General features: G+C 44.3%; 1 protein-coding gene across 4 annotated transcripts in view; it reads left to right on the top strand.

Annotated features, from left to right (window-relative positions):
• The first annotated feature begins 493 nt into the window (after positions 1 to 493).
• LOC144138020 (fatty acid synthase-like) overlaps positions 494 to 18,064 on the top strand; it is a 67,091-nt gene continuing 49,520 nt past the window's right edge. For 3 of the 4 annotated variants that reach the window (XM_077670060.1, XM_077670059.1, XM_077670057.1), the window contains exons 1-8: positions 494 to 620; positions 1,001 to 1,139; positions 8,299 to 8,625; positions 9,867 to 10,067; positions 12,446 to 12,568; positions 13,866 to 14,099; positions 14,889 to 15,190; positions 16,267 to 16,653. In XM_077670060.1, coding sequence (XP_077526186.1) covers positions 1,007 to 1,139; positions 8,299 to 8,625; positions 9,867 to 10,067; positions 12,446 to 12,568; positions 13,866 to 14,099; positions 14,889 to 15,190; positions 16,267 to 16,653 — 1,707 coding nt within the window. In that variant the 5' untranslated portion in view covers positions 494 to 620; positions 1,001 to 1,006. Of the gene's footprint in view, positions 621 to 943; positions 1,140 to 8,298; positions 8,626 to 9,866; positions 10,068 to 12,445; positions 12,569 to 13,865; positions 14,100 to 14,888; positions 15,191 to 16,266; positions 16,654 to 18,064 lie in introns of all 4 variants that reach the window. The other variant, XM_077670058.1, reaches the window with a different exon arrangement.

Below are 18,064 nucleotides of genomic sequence, written 5' to 3'. Positions count from 1 at the left end.
AACAAGTCTGACGAAGAAACAGCGGGAGGCCACGTCGATAATTATGCCGTTTAAGACGTAAAACAATCACAAGAATATGCAGTGTACACAGAACGACAATTTAGGCTGCTCCAAACTCATAGCGTGCATGGCGGTGAGGATACTAGGGTATGACCTAGTTGTAAAATCCGAATAACGAAGCACTCTTTTAAGCACACTATTCGTGCCTGAAATTCCAAAGCGAATTTTCAAAATTTAACATATCTGTGCAAAGCAAGCAGCTGTTTGACCTTTAATTAAGCCTGCGTCCAAAAGAAGCCTGCTCCCTCGCTGCCTTCCAGTCGAAAACAGCTGCGTCAGTGTGTTAGGTCGCGTCCTTCTCTGTCACAGCAGCATCCCGTATATGCCGCTGTCAAAGTGTCCAACGTGTATCGGACGGAAAGCACTTTATCGCGAAATCAAGTCTGTGCACCGCTCAAAAATTGTGCGTTTCCCGGGGTCGCACAAATGTCCTACTTTCATGTGCTCCACGTCACTAGTTCGTGATCGGCTTGCGGAGAACCAGCAAACTGCCATTGTCGTTCATCAAGGAATCACCTCGGCAGCAACACCATTGCTCTTACGCTGTGTTCGAGACAAAGGTAAACACCACAAACGTTTAATTGGATGTGCGTCCTTGAAAAAGCGCGTTGAGATTATTATTCACAAAAGGCATATCAAAACTTCTTCACCAATGTGTTATTGAGTTAACAACTACTTTAAGTTTAAACAGTTTGTCGCCATTTATTAGAAATATTCCTCTTCAAAATAGACAGGTCGTCTGCTGAATTGATTTCACTACAATGCGCCAATTGAGCTCGACATACTACGAGGCCTGCTTCAGGCCTGACGAAATAGCTTGAACCTTGTGTGTCGTGTTTTTCATTTTGTACTCTGGTCAGTGTTCAGGTCGCTCTTTCTGCAGACTCGACACTGTTTGGCTGTGCAATATTCATCACGATAGCTGGGCTCTATTCTACAGGAAAACATGGCGGACGATGACATTGTGATTACTGGTTTCTCCGGGTACTTTCCACAAGCAGACCACTTGCGTGAGTTCCAAGAAAAGCTTTATGCCGGTGTCGACCTCATCACAGACGACGATTCACGCTGGCCTCGAGGTAAGAGCGGTTTATTTGGCTTTGTTCCTGAAGCTAATCTTAAAATTGTGTTTTATTCTGCGCACCAAGTTTGCAATCGCTATAATACCCAGGCAAGAAATCAGGCAAAAAATTCTACGCCAACAAGTGGCTTGGCATGCAGCAATTGATCTACACGAAATGACACAAACAGATGACTAGGATAGTAAGTTTATACAACCTCTGCTCTGAGAAAAAGTTGTCAGTCTTTTCACGGCAGTCGGAATAGGCGAGACAAAACGTTTGCTCCACAATCCCGAAATTTCGACCTTGTTCCGGCGTGATTCAAAACAATCCTGTCATAAACAAAATTAAGATGATTATCAAGCCAGGCTCAATGTGCGTGTAACTTAACACAGTTTCTAATACTTTTATTACCTAATTGGCACTGCTTAAACTAGCAGTTTAAGCAGTTTATTGCATGACTAGCGGTTTAATGCATGACACGGGCCATTGTTTGTTCACAGTGTCAAGCAAGCGCAGGTGTCTACGCATTAACTTGTAAGAGTTATCTACGTTATGTGCCTCTCGAAAGACACAGCATTATCAATGAATTAATTCAGTGTGTACGAAATAAGTCTTTATTGTTATTACAAGAAACTATCAGGGTTTGCCCCAAACACAGTCCACGGTACATTTTGCGAACTTATTTCATTTCGAATAGATTGAGCATGTGTGTAATAAAAGGGCTTGGAACGAGTGCTATTTCCACTATATACGATATATAATTGTCATATTGGGATATATACCGGACACAAACTGTAGAAGCGAAGTAACAAAGTCATAAAGTGCCCTACAAAGCCCTTGAAACATGGCTCTTGAACAAAATTGTTTGTTACTATGCAGCCTCAAACTAAAACCAAGTATTCAACAAAATCTAAGATAAGGCCTTTCACCATACGAAGAAGTGTTCAAATATTTTACATTCCCCAGCAGTGAAGCTCTTGAACATTCTTTATAGTGATGTGCGAGGACAACGGGGATCCCGATCCCCTATACATATGCTGTGCCGAACTGCAACTAATGCTTATCAGAGGGGGATAGAAATTTTAGTGGCTGTGAGAGCCCTGGCAAGGCTCTGTTCGACGTGCCGCTTGCTGGTCTACAACGTATGGAGCTGCAGTATCTTGGGGAGAATCTGGGAAACAGGAGTGAATAGCACCGTATGGTATTTTCTTAATTTTCTGCATGCTAGTTACGAGGCACGGGAGAAGTAAGACCCCAAGTAATCTTGTGGTTAATTCTACCGACAACAGCTCAGCTGCAAAAAGCAGCCATCCTCTCCAAACGTAATGATAGTGTTGGTGCACACTTGGATACTGCAAGCTTGAATCCGGTGGTGTGCTTGTGAAAGCCACAGAACAATTAAGGGGGATGCTTAGAACTTTTTAATAATGCTAAGCGAAAGCCAGCTTCGACCTTCTGTTTACCTGGTAAACTGTTTGTCTTCTGTTTATCTGGTTGAAATTTTATGCTGCTCTCGCTGTCACACGGCCGCATCTACATCCATAGCCGCTTCCTTCGCATGGCTGTTGCTATGCCTGGTATGTCCAACTGCTATAGCCTCTTCTTCCTTTTCGTATTGTCTCGGCCTTCCCCACCCACTACAAGGGCCTCGTGTGTTGTCACCCGTAGCAATATGAAATGAAGATCTAAGCCTCAGGTGCATTTAGAACGTTCTAGGGTTCGTCGCCCTTTCTCAAAACCCTGTGGCGGCGTTGGTGTTTCGGTTTTGTGGGGCGTGCTGCCCACCTCGTAACTACCAACTTTGCACACATCACGAAGGCCTTCTTAAAATATATGTCTTTCGCCTTAAAAATCCATCAGAACATAATTAAGCACACCGGTTTACCTGAACTTTCTGCCACTGTGACCCCGCATGGGACTCTGGCCTGAATGCGGAGAGGAATCACTGAAATGGTCTAACGTCCCAGATAGCGGTAGGGCTTATATAGGTCTGAAACCCTAAGCAGTAACTGCGAATTTCAAAGCAAATTTAAGCTAAGGGTATATTTCGTGCTACTTCGGGTGAGCTGACTTTCACAAATTCTCTCCGCTGTAAAACCTCTAACAGAAAGTTTCGTAATTCTAATATTTCTCTTTAACTTGTCACTTTAGCAGGGGTGTCAACCAGACACGAGGAGGCTCAGCCAGAATATCAAGGCCAACCAAGTATATGAGTGTCAGCCACACTAGGAGGTCCACTAGTCAGTAGGGTGAACTTGTCTATAAGGTTCAACAAGAGGTAATGAATGTCAACAAGAGTAGAAGTATCAACTTGATATTATGAGGCTCAGCCAAAGTATGAAGGTTTACCGGACATTAAAAGGGTAACCCAGATAGTAGGGGGAACCAGAGCATGAGGGTAAAGTAGACGTTAATAGGACCAACAAGTACAGCAGCCAGAATGAACGAGACAATTGTACGAGCGTGAGACAGTAACAGGGTCAAGGACAAAGATGGTCAAGCAGTAAAACTAATGATCTCTGTTCTTTGTTGGATGATCTGTAATTATGATTACTCATCTCTAATTATAATGATCTCTAATTATGATTACTAATGATCTCTGTTCTTTGTTGGATCTTACGTCAGTAGTCGATTGCATTTTCATTGATTTCGCGAAGGCATTTGACTGCGTCTCCCATCCACTACTACTTTATAAACTTAGCAAACTGAGCATTGACCCTAACATTTTAAGGTGGATTGAATGTTTTTTGCAAAATCGCTTTCAATATGTAACTATCAATGATAACGAATCTCCTCACTGTCCCGTTACATCTGGTGTCCCTCAGGGATCAGTATTGGGGCCTCTTCTCTTCGTAATTTATATTAATGATCTCCCTGATGCCATAACCTCCTCAATACGTCTTTTCGCTTACGATTGTGTTATATATAGAAATATATCTGAACCTTCTGACCCCTCAAAACTTCAAACCGACCTTAACACAATTTCAGCCTGGTGCAACACCTGGCTAATGAAACTAAACGTCGACAAGTGCAAATATATGAGGTTAACACGAGCAATCAAGCACACCCCTCTAAACACATATTTCCTTAACGGCTCCCATCTTTCATCGGTTACCACCTACAAATACCTTGGCGTTCAGATTTCAGATAACCTTTCGTGGCAGCCGCACATTGAATATATTAGCAACAATGCGAACCGCATGCTCGGCTTCCTCCGACGAAATTTCTCTCGAGCTCCAACTTCATTAAAACTGCAGCTTTACAAAACTCTTGTACGGCTGAAGATTGAATACGCCTCTTCCGTCTGGGATCCACATTCTGCCAATCTTGTCTCCACACTTGAAGCTATCCAAAATCGGGCCACTCGTTTCATTCTTTCTGATTATTCCCGGTCATCCAATGTCACTAACATGAAACAAATAGTACAACTGCCTGATCTTGCAACCCGGCGTATGATATCCCGCCTATGTGTTTTCCATAAAATATTTTATACCAATCAGACCTTAAAGCAATCCCTTTTTTCAGTTTCCCCATACGTGTCATCACGCACTAATCATCCGTTAAAAGTTGGTGTGCCATACTCCCGCACAAACATCTACCTGAACTCGTTTGTTCCAATGACCAGCTTGCAGTGGAATCACCTTCCAGCCTCCATCGTCTCCATCAGTGACGCTGCGCACTTCAAATCCGCAGTCAGCAATCACTTTCTGTTACGACCCTGATGTTTTCTTTTCTCTTGTTATTCAATATTGTACCCCTCCTCTCTGTAACGCCTCACGGCATTGAGAGTAAATAAATGAAATGAAATGAAATGAAAACGGTGAACCAGAATAAATTGTTGCGGGCGCGTTGTAGCCTAGCGAAGTTTTAATATCTACCCACTAGGGCTTACCTCAATGGTATGTTAGTCAATATTTTAAATTACGTTTGGTCAACTCACTCACTTCAGTCAATAAAATTCCAATCAACCAATTACTGCACGGCCATTAGCAGGGTACACTGCAAGAAATATGTGCGCATTCTCCGAAGTCGGCGCAAACACTCTGAAGAATGGCGCAGTGTTTCCTATCAACGCAGCAGCGCATACCCTCAGATATATATTGCATCAAGTTTTAAGAAGCAGTCACTTGTGTTGTTAAAAAGATCAATGAAGATTCATTTAGGCTTGCCAAGGAGATGCAAAGTAACAAAATAAGGCCCCCTTGCTTCCCTACAAAGAAATTGTTGTGTGCAGATTGTTCAATAAGGTTTTACGAAACATTTTTGATAGAAACAGTGCACCCGCTTTTGGGCAAGACACACGATTGCCCTGCGTATTCGTGCAGGCAGTTGGCCAGTCATACTTTCAAAGCTCAAAGCGAAGGCAGTGATGAGGTTTAGCTGGCCCTCTAGGTGGCATATGGCGTCGGGGGTTTGGCTGAATGTACATTGAAAGGAATAGGTTATTGGTTGTATGCTGCGTAGAATGGTAATGTGGTAGGTTTTGCATTTTAGGCATCGGTAAAGGCGTGCGTCACTGTAGTTGAGAGGTGTTGGTGCTGAGCCACCCGTTAAAAGCCAAGGTATTGTAGCTGATGCACGACTTCTTCGAAATGGGAGAAAAATACTTGGCCCAAGTTGCGTGAAATAACTTGTATATGTGCGTACGTGTGCATTCATGTGTTGTGTATGTGAGCATGTGTGTGTGCGTGATGTGCTTTGTGTGTACATGTTTCTGTACGTGTAGAACCATCCTATCGTTTTATTTTTATTTGAACACCCCTACTGCAGTAGAATTTCCGTACAGTTTGAGTGTTGTACAAGCCAAAGTCCCAAGAAAACGCAAAACTTTTAACCTTGCTTTGCTTTTCTTCCAATACATTACTGGCTGTACATTCCTCAAATTTGGGGCAACAAATATTTTGAATGAATAAATCTAAAGCATTGAGGAATAAGCAGGCCAAGAACGTCTTCTTCAGCTTAGGAAACAGAATGCTAGAAGTAACAGAATACAACTACATCGGACACATGGTTGCTGACCCCAACCACGAGATAGAAATCCAGCGCAGACTTCTTCAGCTTAGGAACCGACTGCCAGAAGTAACAGAATACAACTACCTCGGACACATGGTGTCTGACCCCAACCACGAGATAAAAATCCAGCGCAGAATAGGTCTGGGCTGGGGACGTACCTCGGCAAAGCTGGCGCGGCTCACTCAAACTCACTCACATTTTTTTCCGAACCACCACTCACTCAAACTCAGACTCAATGCTGAGCAGAACATCTGCGCTCACTCAAACTCAAACTCGCAGTGAGTGCAAAACTCACAACTCACTCGGACTCAAAACTCAAATGTACTCAGAACGCAAAATGTACTCAACCTCAAAATGTACTCAAACTCAAAATGTTCTCAAACTCAAAATGTACTCAAAACTCAAAATGTACTTAGTACTCAAAATGTACTCCAACTCAAAATGTACTCAAAACTCAGAGTGTACTCAAACTCAAAATGTACTCAGAACTCAAAATGTACTCAAACTCATAATGTACTCAGAACTCAAAATTTACTAAAACTCAAATGTACTCAAACTCAAAATGTGCTCAGTACTCAAAATGTACTCAACTCAAAATGTACTAAGTACTCATATTGTACTCAAACTCAAAATGTAGTCAAAACGCAAAATGTACTCAAACTCAAAATGTACTCAAAACTCAAATGTACTCAAACTCAAAATGTATTCAAACTCAAAATGTACTCAGTACTGATGTTGTACTCAGACTCAAAATGTACTCAAAACGCAAAATGAACTCAGAACTCACTCGGTCTCAGGCGTACTCAAACTCAGTTGGGTTCAAACTCACTCAAGCTTAAACTCACTATGCAACACTAGCCTCATGCTCACTCAAACTCAAACTCACGTGTGAGTTTGAGTCCAAATGAGTTTGAGTGAGTAGACTCATGAGTGAGTCCGCCGACCTCTAGCTGGGGAGCACTCGGTAAGCACACCTAAATAATGAAAAGTAAGTTACCTCTCTCACTCAAAAGAAAAATCTACAACTAGTCCATACTACCCGTGATGACGTGCGGAGCTCAAACTTGACACTTACTAAAAAGCTCGAAATCAAACTTACGTCTTCTCCACGAGCCTCGGTACGGATAATGTTGGGAATAACCCTCAGGGACAAGAAACGAGCTAGCTGGGGCAGAAAACAAACTAGAGTTCATGATCATCACCAGCCTATCTACACCCACTGCAGGGCAAAGGCCTCTCCCATTGAGCTCCCATTATCCTGGTCCCGTGCTAACTGCCGCCAATTTCTCACCGCAAACTACTTGGTCCCGTCTTCCGCGCTGTTTTCAAACGATATGATGTACCAACAAGCCCTTCAGTTCACCCTTTTCCTTGATCTCATCAGCCCATCTAACTTTCTGCCCCCCTGCCACGCTTGCTTTCTCTAGGGATTTACTCTGTTACCCTTAATGACTAACGGTTATCTTGCCTTCTTATTACATGCCCTGCCCTCGTCCATTTCTTCTTCTTAATTTCCACTAATATGACCTTAACACGCGTTTGAACCCTGACCCACTCTCTTCTTGTCCGTTACGTTAATGTTCCACCTATCGTCTTCCGTTCCAATGCTCGCTGAGTCGTCCTCAATTTTAACGATATCATAGTTCACGATATCATAGATGAAACAAAGAAAACGAAATGAACTTCGGCTGGCCAAGTAGGGAGAAGAACCGACAACCGGTGGGAAATTAGGGTAACCGATTGGGCACCCAGAATTGATCTAGAAGAAGGGGAAGGCCAGTAACACGATGGAGGGATGCGATTAAGGACTTCGGGAGCGAAGTGTGCACTCGAGTGCTGCAGTACAGGAGGAGTTGGAGGTCAATGGGAAAGGCCATCGTCCTGCAGTGAACCTGAGCAGTATAATTATGATGATGATGATGGCGGAATATTTTGTAATTATTTGGCTTTCGGGGAGGCAGAAAAGTAGGTTAAAAACGTTAAGCAACATTAAAAACGTGGCTTCTAATAACCACTCGCACTAAGACGTCCTTTCCTTGCTCTTCGCCTCAACGGAAACACAAGCACTCCTTTATCGAACACATTTCTTATGATTCTTTTACTCTTTGGACCATTTGTTAACTCTTGAGAAAGCTTTCACACCTGTGCCTACAATTCGCAGGTATCCTTGGCTTGCCTAAACGGATTGGGAAGATGCGTGACCTGTCCAAGTTCGACGCTCAGTTCTTCGGCGTTCACCAGAAGCAGATGCCCTCACTGGACCCTCAAGTTCGGCTGTTATTGGAGACTTCGTATGAGGCGATTGTGGACGCTGGCTACGACCCGGCATCGCTGCGTGGGCGCAACATCGGCGTCTTCATCGGGGCATCATTGTCGGAAACCTCAAGCTCATCGCAAGAAAACATCGACAAAATGAACGGCTTTCCCTTGCTCGGGTGCTGCCTAGCCATGTTCTCAAACCGCATATCCTATGCGCTTGGCTTCCATGGTAAGGAAAATGCCAATGCACTGGCTAGAACGTGCTCCCATTGGTAGTACGGACATTGTGAAGCATTGTGAGATATGCAGCTATTATTAACTTTCATTACACAGGCGGAACGTTGTCAAATAATGCTACAAGACAAACTGCAGGTCAGATTCATTTTGAATAACTCAGTCTGAACGCCAACCTTTTTCTGGCTTGTCACAGCACTACATGATAAAGAATGATGTCGTGTCACTACATGATAAAGAAAACTCTAGAGGGTATTGTGTGTGGAAGCAGGGCGGGTGGGCTTCATCAGCTGTAGCGCAACGTTCACAGTCAAGTCGGCATTGGAAGTTTAATGTAATAGCCAATATGGCCTCACAACTAAAATTCAGTGTTCGACTAGCTGGTTTCTTACACGTAGCAAAACAGCGCGTAGAACGCGAGAAAACGGGAGGAAAATCACGCACATCTGTTCTCTGGTTGCCCTCTCGTTCTCTCATTCTACGTCGAATGTATGTTTTAGAAACCAAGGACGACTCAAAATTGTGATTTCAATGTGTTTATCCAACAAAAGTAAATAGTAAAATATTCCTATCAATTAGGCTCACTTTGAAAATACCTTTTTGAAATAACATAACAGTATCGCATCTTTTAGCGCTTATTAAGGTTATTCTTGCTGTCAACCTGAGTTTCTGCAGCCTGATTTCTGGTAACCAATTGTCAACCTAAGTTTCTCTCATCCTGAGTAGTTTCTATATTTAGTATGCATGGTACTGTCTGCTTTTATTGCACCGCACTTGCAACAGTTACAGTTTGTGTTCTCTTGTGTCGCTTCACACTGTAATGCCAAATTGGTACTGCGAGTACCAAATAAACAAACGAAGAAAATAAAAATTAAATTAAATAAGCGGCCTTTAAAAGTTCTGGCTCCAAGTCGAAACAAATTACCTGGGTCGTACTGTTAAGGCACTATCCTTAGCAACGCCGTATGCGGACATATCCACATGCTTCTCGTGAGGCAGAACGGACCATTCCTGGAGGTCCCTAAGAAACTATAAAAATCAAAACTAAAGAGGAAAAGAACTGAACACTTTTATTGCATTCTCACAACAGTAGGAGAAAAAAATAATTTATTTACTAGCTCTGCTTCTGGAACCATTTTCCAGAGCGTTGATCAATGATCCAAGCAAGAAAACAGTCGTCCCCCGTTGTCGCGTTGCCCAATGGCTGCCGGTAAACAAAAATGGTTTCTTTTTCAGGGCCAAGCTACACTGTCGACTCAGCCTGCTCGTCCGCAATGACGGCCATGTACCAAGCGATGTTGTCTCTTCGTGCCGGCCACTGTGAAGCAGCTATCGTTGGTGGCAGCTCGCTTTTGCTCAATCCCATTCTGTCCCTAAACTTTAATCGTCTCCGCATGCTCTCTGAGGACGGGAAATGCAAATCTTTCGATTCTCGTGGTGAGTATTCCTCTGGGTTTCCTCTCTTTCCTGTTATTCAAGGCCTCTAGACTGCAACCGTGCAATGTTTGAGCAGTTTTGTAGAACCACCAAATTCTATAGCGATAGGTGTAAGCTACCCATTTTTTCGAACCGTCTGCGGACATGCTTACATATCTTTGTAATTGACGTCATCATTATACGTAAGGAATTGGGACTCTGATTGATTCAGTATGAGGTCTAATGCGCCGACGATACGCAGGCGATGAGGAGCGCTGTAGGGGAGGGTTTAGAAAGAACGTGGACCACATGGGTGTCTTTACCGTGTGCCGAAATCTTGAATCCGCAGGCGTTTTTCCTTTTCGTCTCCCCCAGAAAAGCGACCGCTGTGGCCGGGATGTAATTGGGGATCTGCTTAACGTGCAAATCGGGAGCGGGACTCGGCCGCGGTCCTGCAGTACTCACGTTACATACTTTGCGCATTACGTTATTCATAAGAAAAACTCAGGCAAATGCGTGGCAGTGATGCTCAGAAGAAAACCAGTGAATACCAGACATTCCGGCAATCACTAAGTCAAGTGCGCATTGGGCACTTTTCTTTTGCATGAAACATTATTTTTTCTCACCAATTTCTGAAAGTTTCTTTTGGTTTGATACGGTAATCTTTTGATTTTATGCAAGTATAATACGTAAGTTCAATACAACAACAGAAAACTCTAGTGCCAAATACCCCTGGTAGTGAATGAAAGTATATGTTCCCTATTATACTAGAGCCCAGCTGGACCTTGTAACGATAATAACTCCAAGCTGTTATTCCAGGAGTGAATTTACTCGTTTGAATTTCGTAAAGCTCCTATCTCGTACTTATTGTTTTTTAAACCGTTATTTTTTTAAGTTTATTAGAGCATCTGTTGTTCGGAATATATGGCCAGTTAAGCAACGAGAATGTGAGGGTCAGCGTTTGTTTAAAAGCAAAACGGCGGCGCGACTTTCGCGGAAATGCGTCAACTATTAGCGGAGTTAGGCGTTAGAAAGTTTCGACAAAAAGAAGGTGACAGCATATGGCTGGTGCTTTCTCAATTTGTTCATTCTTGGCAGAAGCCGGCTGACCACAGAGGATTTGGGTGCATATAAACAGATGGGCAAATCTTCCGTTTACGTACCCCCAAAATTACTAGTCTTTAACGCTTATCACGATAATATCTGTCAAGAAAGCCCCAGCTTCTGAATGGGCTCTGAAGAAAGCCTCTGAATGGGCTCACGTGTTGAGAAACTGCACGCCAAGTGGTTCGCACAAGACAAACGAAGGAAGCTGCCTCCGCCTTTCGCGACTTACGCCTATTCACATGTAACGCTACGAATACTGTATAAAAATAAAGGTGTTTGGGTGTGAATTAAGAAAGGTTATTCTGCATGGTTTACTCCAAGCGCATGTTCTGGTTTCATCCGACATTTTTGATGGGGTGCCTGACTTGTAATTCAAGTATAACCACCAAAAAAAGAACAGCCTTCAGGCTTAATCTGTCTGGAGGAATATTACTTACTTAAGACTGATAAATTCCTGGCTTTTGCTGGAAACAAAAGGTGCCGATGTGTTTTTTTTTTTTTTTTTTTAAGTTGCGGATAATACGGATACATGGCTAGGTAGGAACGACTTTTTGTACTGGTATTAGGACGGATTGTAGAATAAAACGGCAAAAAGGTACAGACATATTTTCAGGTACATTCAACGTTTCATGTTTTACCGGGATTATTGTCAAAGGTTTAATCAAAGGTCTTACCTTTGCATCTGTCCCCCATGCACAGCCACTTACGCACAGCTTGATGACCATTCCGATCCTGCTTTCGTCTGTGGCCATAAAAGACTCTACCCCTAACGAAGAAAAACGCAACCATAAAACTGCCCTCACTCAAAGGAACATCATTAGAGACCTTCCCAAACATCCATTTATAGCTTGTAGATTTGCGTATGTGGGTCAGCAGTACAATGGTGTGCGATGTTTCAGTACTTTTCCAACGAATGGGGAATGTGCCTTCTCATAGCCGTGACGTATAGCCGTGACTTATAGCCGTGGTTTTTGTGTTTGCAGTTTTTTACCGCCAACTCCTGTACCACACAGCCTTTCTCGGATGTGGAAGTTGCGTCGATTCGCTGATACAGTATTCAATTTCAGACCTCATAGTTAGAGGCAGGCGAAATCAAAAGTGTTTTAGTAAAGAGAATGAACCACCAGAGAGGTGCCTATTTGGGAACTTGGTTTATAAATTCACAGTGCCTATACTAAATTTGGATCGCAAATATTGCACCTAACTTTAAATGCGCTTTCTCGTAGTTATGGCCCCTACTGTTTCTTATCCAAAGCAAAAGTGCCGTTAGACTCAGTCGATGCTCTTTGCAGGCAATGGGTTCGCACGCAGTGAGGCTGCTGGTGCCTTTTTTCTGCAACGGAGATCGGAGGCCCGTCGTGTGTACGCAAAAGTGATTTATGTCATGGCCAACGCTGATGGCGCTAAGACCAAAGGTGGGCTTACATCCATTCATATTTCACTGCTCCTTTTTTCTCCCACACGCCTATTTGTTTAGGTTTCAGTGTATGCAGGGACGACCAAGTTCGTGTGATACGAGCATGGTATGTGAATGTATATAGTTATGTGCAAATAAGTAAATTCCAAAAGTATCTCACTTCGCGAATGGTGTGGGGGAAAGTGTATATATTTCCTCAGTTGTCCTCCGTGTAAACTTTTTAAAAACACACACACAGTCAGAAAAAACGTGTCTGAGTAGCCACATACAGTAAATATGCCATCTAACGAATTCAACGGGAACCGCGAATTTTTTCGTTACATCGAGAACTTTGTTAAATACCGTCTATCATTTTACACGCCGTTCATTCCATAAATTTGATGTCTAAAGGGAGGCGCATCCCAGCGGCTACCATGACATCGTGATTGGGGTGGCCACGGCGCTCGCGGGCCGGTAATTTTCCAGCCCGCGCTGAAAATATTAAGCCAGCCGGGGCTTGCCCTGAAGTCGTCGCACCCATGCAGCACACGTGCGAAAAACAGCGCTCTTTGTTGTACCGCTTCCCCGCTGAGCGGAACGTTCTTGACTCTCAGATCCTTGAACCACATGAACAGGGCTTCCTCCAACCATTCGTGCGGGATGTTGTCGATTCTATTTTTCTTCGCCGCAGTTCCAGGCGAATTCGCATGGGTGATGGCGTTTTTTACTTTCAAAATTGGGGAAGGCGTGCTAGCGGGGACGCCGCGGTCTTCGGCCACGGGACTGCTGAGTTTATCTCGTAGAGCTCCGTGAAAACGAAACTAGATGCCCTGTTATTTTATGACGTGGCGCAATATCTTCGTGGCGCTCTGACGAAACACAATCAAAACTGAGGCTTTTGCTGTGAAGCAATACATGTCGACCCCCCCTCCTATTCCAAGTTTTCATTCTGGAGAAGCCGCTTTACTCGCCGCCGCTTTGGCGTTCCTTTTCGCCACCGCTACTCCTCTTTCGTAAGTGTAATTTGCCAGTATTTTGTTGTTTGTCGAGCTGTAATTTGTCGAGCTATAACTCGACATACTTGTTTTAACCACGTTCAACTACGAGAAGTTATATCTGGCACGCCATCGTGCACATTATGGTCAGAGAAGACTGTTTGTAAGGTGACAGTTTAACACATGTTTTTTATAATTATCTAAATTGCTAATTTTAGAAGAGCACCCGATAACACAAACTTTGGAAGGATGAACCCGCTGTTTGCTAGTACCAATTTTCAGCATCCAAAACAGCCTTTCTGCACTGATTTCTCCTTTTAGGAGTCACATTCCCTTCGGCCAAAGCGCAAGAAAAGCTCTTGCGCGAAACGTACATCGCTGCTAAGGTGGACCCAAATGATATTGTCTATGTCGAGGCTCATGGTACGGGAACAAAGGTTGGCGACACCCAGGAGCTTCGTTCCATTAGCGCCTTCTTTTGTCATCCGGGACGCAAGAAGCCCCTCAAGATCGGCTCCGTAAAAAGCAACATGGGGCATTCCGAGAGCGCATCCGGTAAGTAAGGCTGCCTAGTGCAAGGTATTTTTACGTTTAAGGGAGAGATGTCGCTTGGCTGATCAATTCGTTCCCGTTATATTTTTGCTTTTCAAACTTTCGACAATACCACGCTACCTAACCAGAACTACTTTTTTCATTAGCACTTCAACTAGGGTACCCTGTTTCTTTGTTTATTGCACGCGCATTGTCAGAAGAAAAACGAACCCCGAAAAGAAACAAATTTCAATGCGAAAGCCGTAAGTGCCTTATTCTGCGAAAAACAATGTTGTTGTTGTATGTTGTCTCTTAACACACACTTCTCTACTCTAGTACTGAATTAGCTGAAAGGGGCTGAGGTAAGCATTTTGGTTGGCTGCCCCCGCACTATCTCCTCACCTTCGCTGAACATGACCGGAAGTGAAGCACGTACTACGAAATTCTCCAAATATTCTCCCATCTTGCCTTCCTACCTCCATTTTACCGTGTAGCCACACGGCAGAGAAAGCAGAGCCATTTATCTGTAAATCTTTAAATGCACACCATATGCTTCCTTACCCTTCTTGCCAAGTGCCCAAATGGGAAGGGGTGCAGGTACACCGGTGTGGAGAAGCGATCACTAGAGGAAGGGGAAACGAGAAAGAAAACAGAGACCACGTGCATTTCACGGTCTTAACTGCCGGTGTTATCTCTAGTTGATTCTAAGTCGCGTTAAATGGTACGATCATTGACGTAACTGTTTTTTCTCTCCTTTTCGCGCACCCTATTTCAACATGACGCGGCATCTCTTCGTGGTTGGAACTGGTGCAGCAATCCCGGCATTGGCCAAAGCCATCCTCGCCCTGGAGACTGGCGTCATCGCTGCAAACCTGCACTTTACAGACCCAATGCCTGACATACCCGCCCTACATGACGGCAGCATTGAGGTGGTACACAAGCCGACGCCCCTACCGGCAGGTCCGATTGGCGTAAGTTCGTACGGCTTCGGTGGCGCCAATGCCCACACCATCCTCGAAGCTAACCCCGGACCGCACGTCGATAGTCTTCCGCGTGAGAGACCTGAACTGCCAAGGCTTGTTCTCATGGCTGGAAGAAGTAAGGAGGCTTTATCGGTGAGTTTTCTTCGCGCCCGTGGCGTCAAATACCTTTTGTACAAAATCCACGGGATCATTAAAACTCACCAAAAACCGGTTTGCTATTCGGTGATGACAGAGTGCTTCAAATAATAAAAAAGCACATTCGCCTTCTCATCCTAGTGGTAAAGCAGCGTCAGCACGCACGGGCACCGTAACTGTTCCGTTGACGCGAAGTGGCGCCATTTTACTGCAGTTTAAGCAAGAGCTACAAACACTGCGCGGGTGTGTCGATTGTGTGCCGTGCCTTACGTCAGACCTGGGCACCTCTTTCTCTTCAATCATTTTCCATGAAAGTGATGAATGTTTTGGTGTTATATAATTTCTGTCATTCCGTGTTCCGCTTTTCAGAGGTTAAAAACAGTAAAAATTGGAAGAAATGAAAGTGGCAAAAACGTTCGCTATAGTTACTGAATAATGAACTACCTTAGATTGTCGTGTGAAACATTTTTTTCAAGTGGCGCGTAACTTTTTGATCTTGTGTAAAAATCGCACAAAGTTATTGTTAGATCTCAAAGAGTCGGTCATGCTTACGTGGTACTTAAAATTTGGCACATAACTGTATCATTAAATGGTCGAACATTGTCCAAACAGAAGCTAGGCGTAAAATTTGCAGAGGCAGTTATTATGATGTTGAAACCTTTGGAATTCACAGTTCGACCCCTGTACGTGCCCGAATCAAAAAGTACAACCAAGAAATGTGATCAAAAAGATACCATAGTAAAGTTACCCTAATTTGCGCCAGTTGGTCTTTTATAGAATCTTCTGTCTAGCGCATAGCAACACAAAGAACAGGAAGATGACAAAACTGCAAACGCAAAGACATTAACGGACTCTCTTTCGGCGCAATAACGAACTGGTGACCAACACGCTACGTCCAAGCGCAACAAACAGCGACTTCAGAGAACGCCACTTTGCATTTTATTTGTCTGTGAAATCGTAGCGTGCAACTATTCAGACACTCCGTAGTAACTGTATCGCGTGTGTCAATCATAGAAATACTCTTTCTTCTACTCCACCGACCATTAGACATATTAAAGCCACTCTCCCGGCAGGGCACATTGGACCTGTTGGAAGAGGAAGGACCATACCCGGACTCAGCGTACGCCCTTTTGAACAAAGTCGGACAGCCAAGCGTGAACCAGTTTCCTCTGCGCGGATTTGCCGTAGTGCCCGTGGATGGCACTGGCAAGGAGGTTGTCAAAGCAGTCGAGCACGCACCTTTCGAAAAACGACCTCTGTGGTTTGTCTTTACCGGCATGGGCTGCCAGTGGAACGGCATGGCCCGGGACATGATGCAGTTCGACATCTTCGCCCGCTCCATACGCAAGTCTCACGAAGTTCTCAACCAGTTCGACGTCGACCTGATCGACCTGCTCACCAGTGATAAGCCCGCAAACCCGACAATGGTCTCACCGTTCGTGTGCATCGCTGCTGTTCAGGTATGCCAAACACGACAAATCTTGTTTTGTAAATGCAAGCAGCCTTTACTCAAGGATCGCGGCACTTCTTAGAGCCAATGTTTTACGCTTTAAAATACTGTGAAGCCAAGAATAGGTTCCGGTCCAACTTAGTGAATCTTTTATGAAGAACTTTCTTGAGTTCGCATCGGAGATTCTGATAGCCACAGGAAAAAAAGCGTGCCATTATCGCTTTGATGATTGTGGGGTTTAACGCGCCGACGCAACGCAGGCGATGAGGCGCGCCGTAGTGGAGGGCTCCGGATTAATTTTGACCACCTGGGGATCTTTATCGTGCGCCGAAATCTCGTACACACGGGCGTTTTTGCTTTTCGCCTCCATCAGAAAAGCGGCCGCCGCGGCCGGGAATCGAATCCGCTACCTCGTGCTCAGCAGCGCAACGCCTTAGCGACTGAGCCACCGCGGCAGGTGCCATTATCGCTTTCTGTACACGTTTTAAAGCATGAGCTCTCAGTGAGCATACCCATATTCGACGCTACATGGCACCGGCAGCCGTTTCTTTAATGTTTCCTTTAATTAGCGATACCGCGGTGGTAGTACTCTCGGGTTCTGATTAAGAAGACGGAGGTTCGAGTAACATTGGGCGGTATTCTTCTTGGTGTGACGATAAACGTTAACATATCGTTTCCCTAAGACGTAACCATGGATGATATTGTTCCCACCCGAATTTTGTTATTCCTCAACCTTCCGCACGTCCCATGCAAAATTGGGCTGATAAAACCTTCTGTGTAAAAAACAGCGGCAGCGTGTCGGCCTGGGCGTATGGCTCATTTCTCCCACGCTCTCTAGCTTGAATGCAGAAAGTCTTGTTGCATAGACGTTACGTAGAGGTTACCGTTTCTTAAGCTAACTACTGAGAGAAATGTAGAAATGTAGTAGATAAAACTCACGGTGACCAACTGCGGTAGACAAACGCGAAGTGAGGCTCGCATGGTACCCCCCTTCCTTTTAAGTGAGAGATACAAAACTGTCAGCCTTCGCAGCTGCAGTTGGTTCATAAAAAAGTGTTTCTTAATTACAATGCTGCTCCTACATCGTTCACGAAACAATTTCGAGGTGATTTTCGGAATTTAATAGGATAATCACTGGGTTGAGAATGCCCTCCGACATCGCTCTAAGCCCACACTCCAAGTGACAGCCGTCCACTTTTTCTCGAGGAACGCCATCAATGGTGTAAATTGCCTTTCCGTAACCCAACAGAACATTGTCTAACTGAGCCTAACAGAAACCACCCTTTTAAAACCTTAAGAACCGAACTGTGCCACCAAAGCTCAATACAGACTAGAAGATAAAAAAAAATGGCAAGCCCAGGATTCGAGCTGCCGCCTTTCTGATCATGAAACTTCGAAAACACCTCTACACCGTTTTTAAT

Source organism: Haemaphysalis longicornis, unplaced genomic scaffold, assembly GCF_048455015.1.
Source record: "Haemaphysalis longicornis isolate Haplotype H1 unplaced genomic scaffold, Haemaphysalis longicornis Haplotype H1 scaffold_5, whole genome shotgun sequence".
Taxonomy (NCBI): Eukaryota; Metazoa; Arthropoda; class Arachnida; order Ixodida; family Ixodidae; genus Haemaphysalis; species Haemaphysalis longicornis.
Note: the sequence above shows the minus strand (reverse complement) of the source record. Positions and strands in the feature narration are given on the sequence as shown.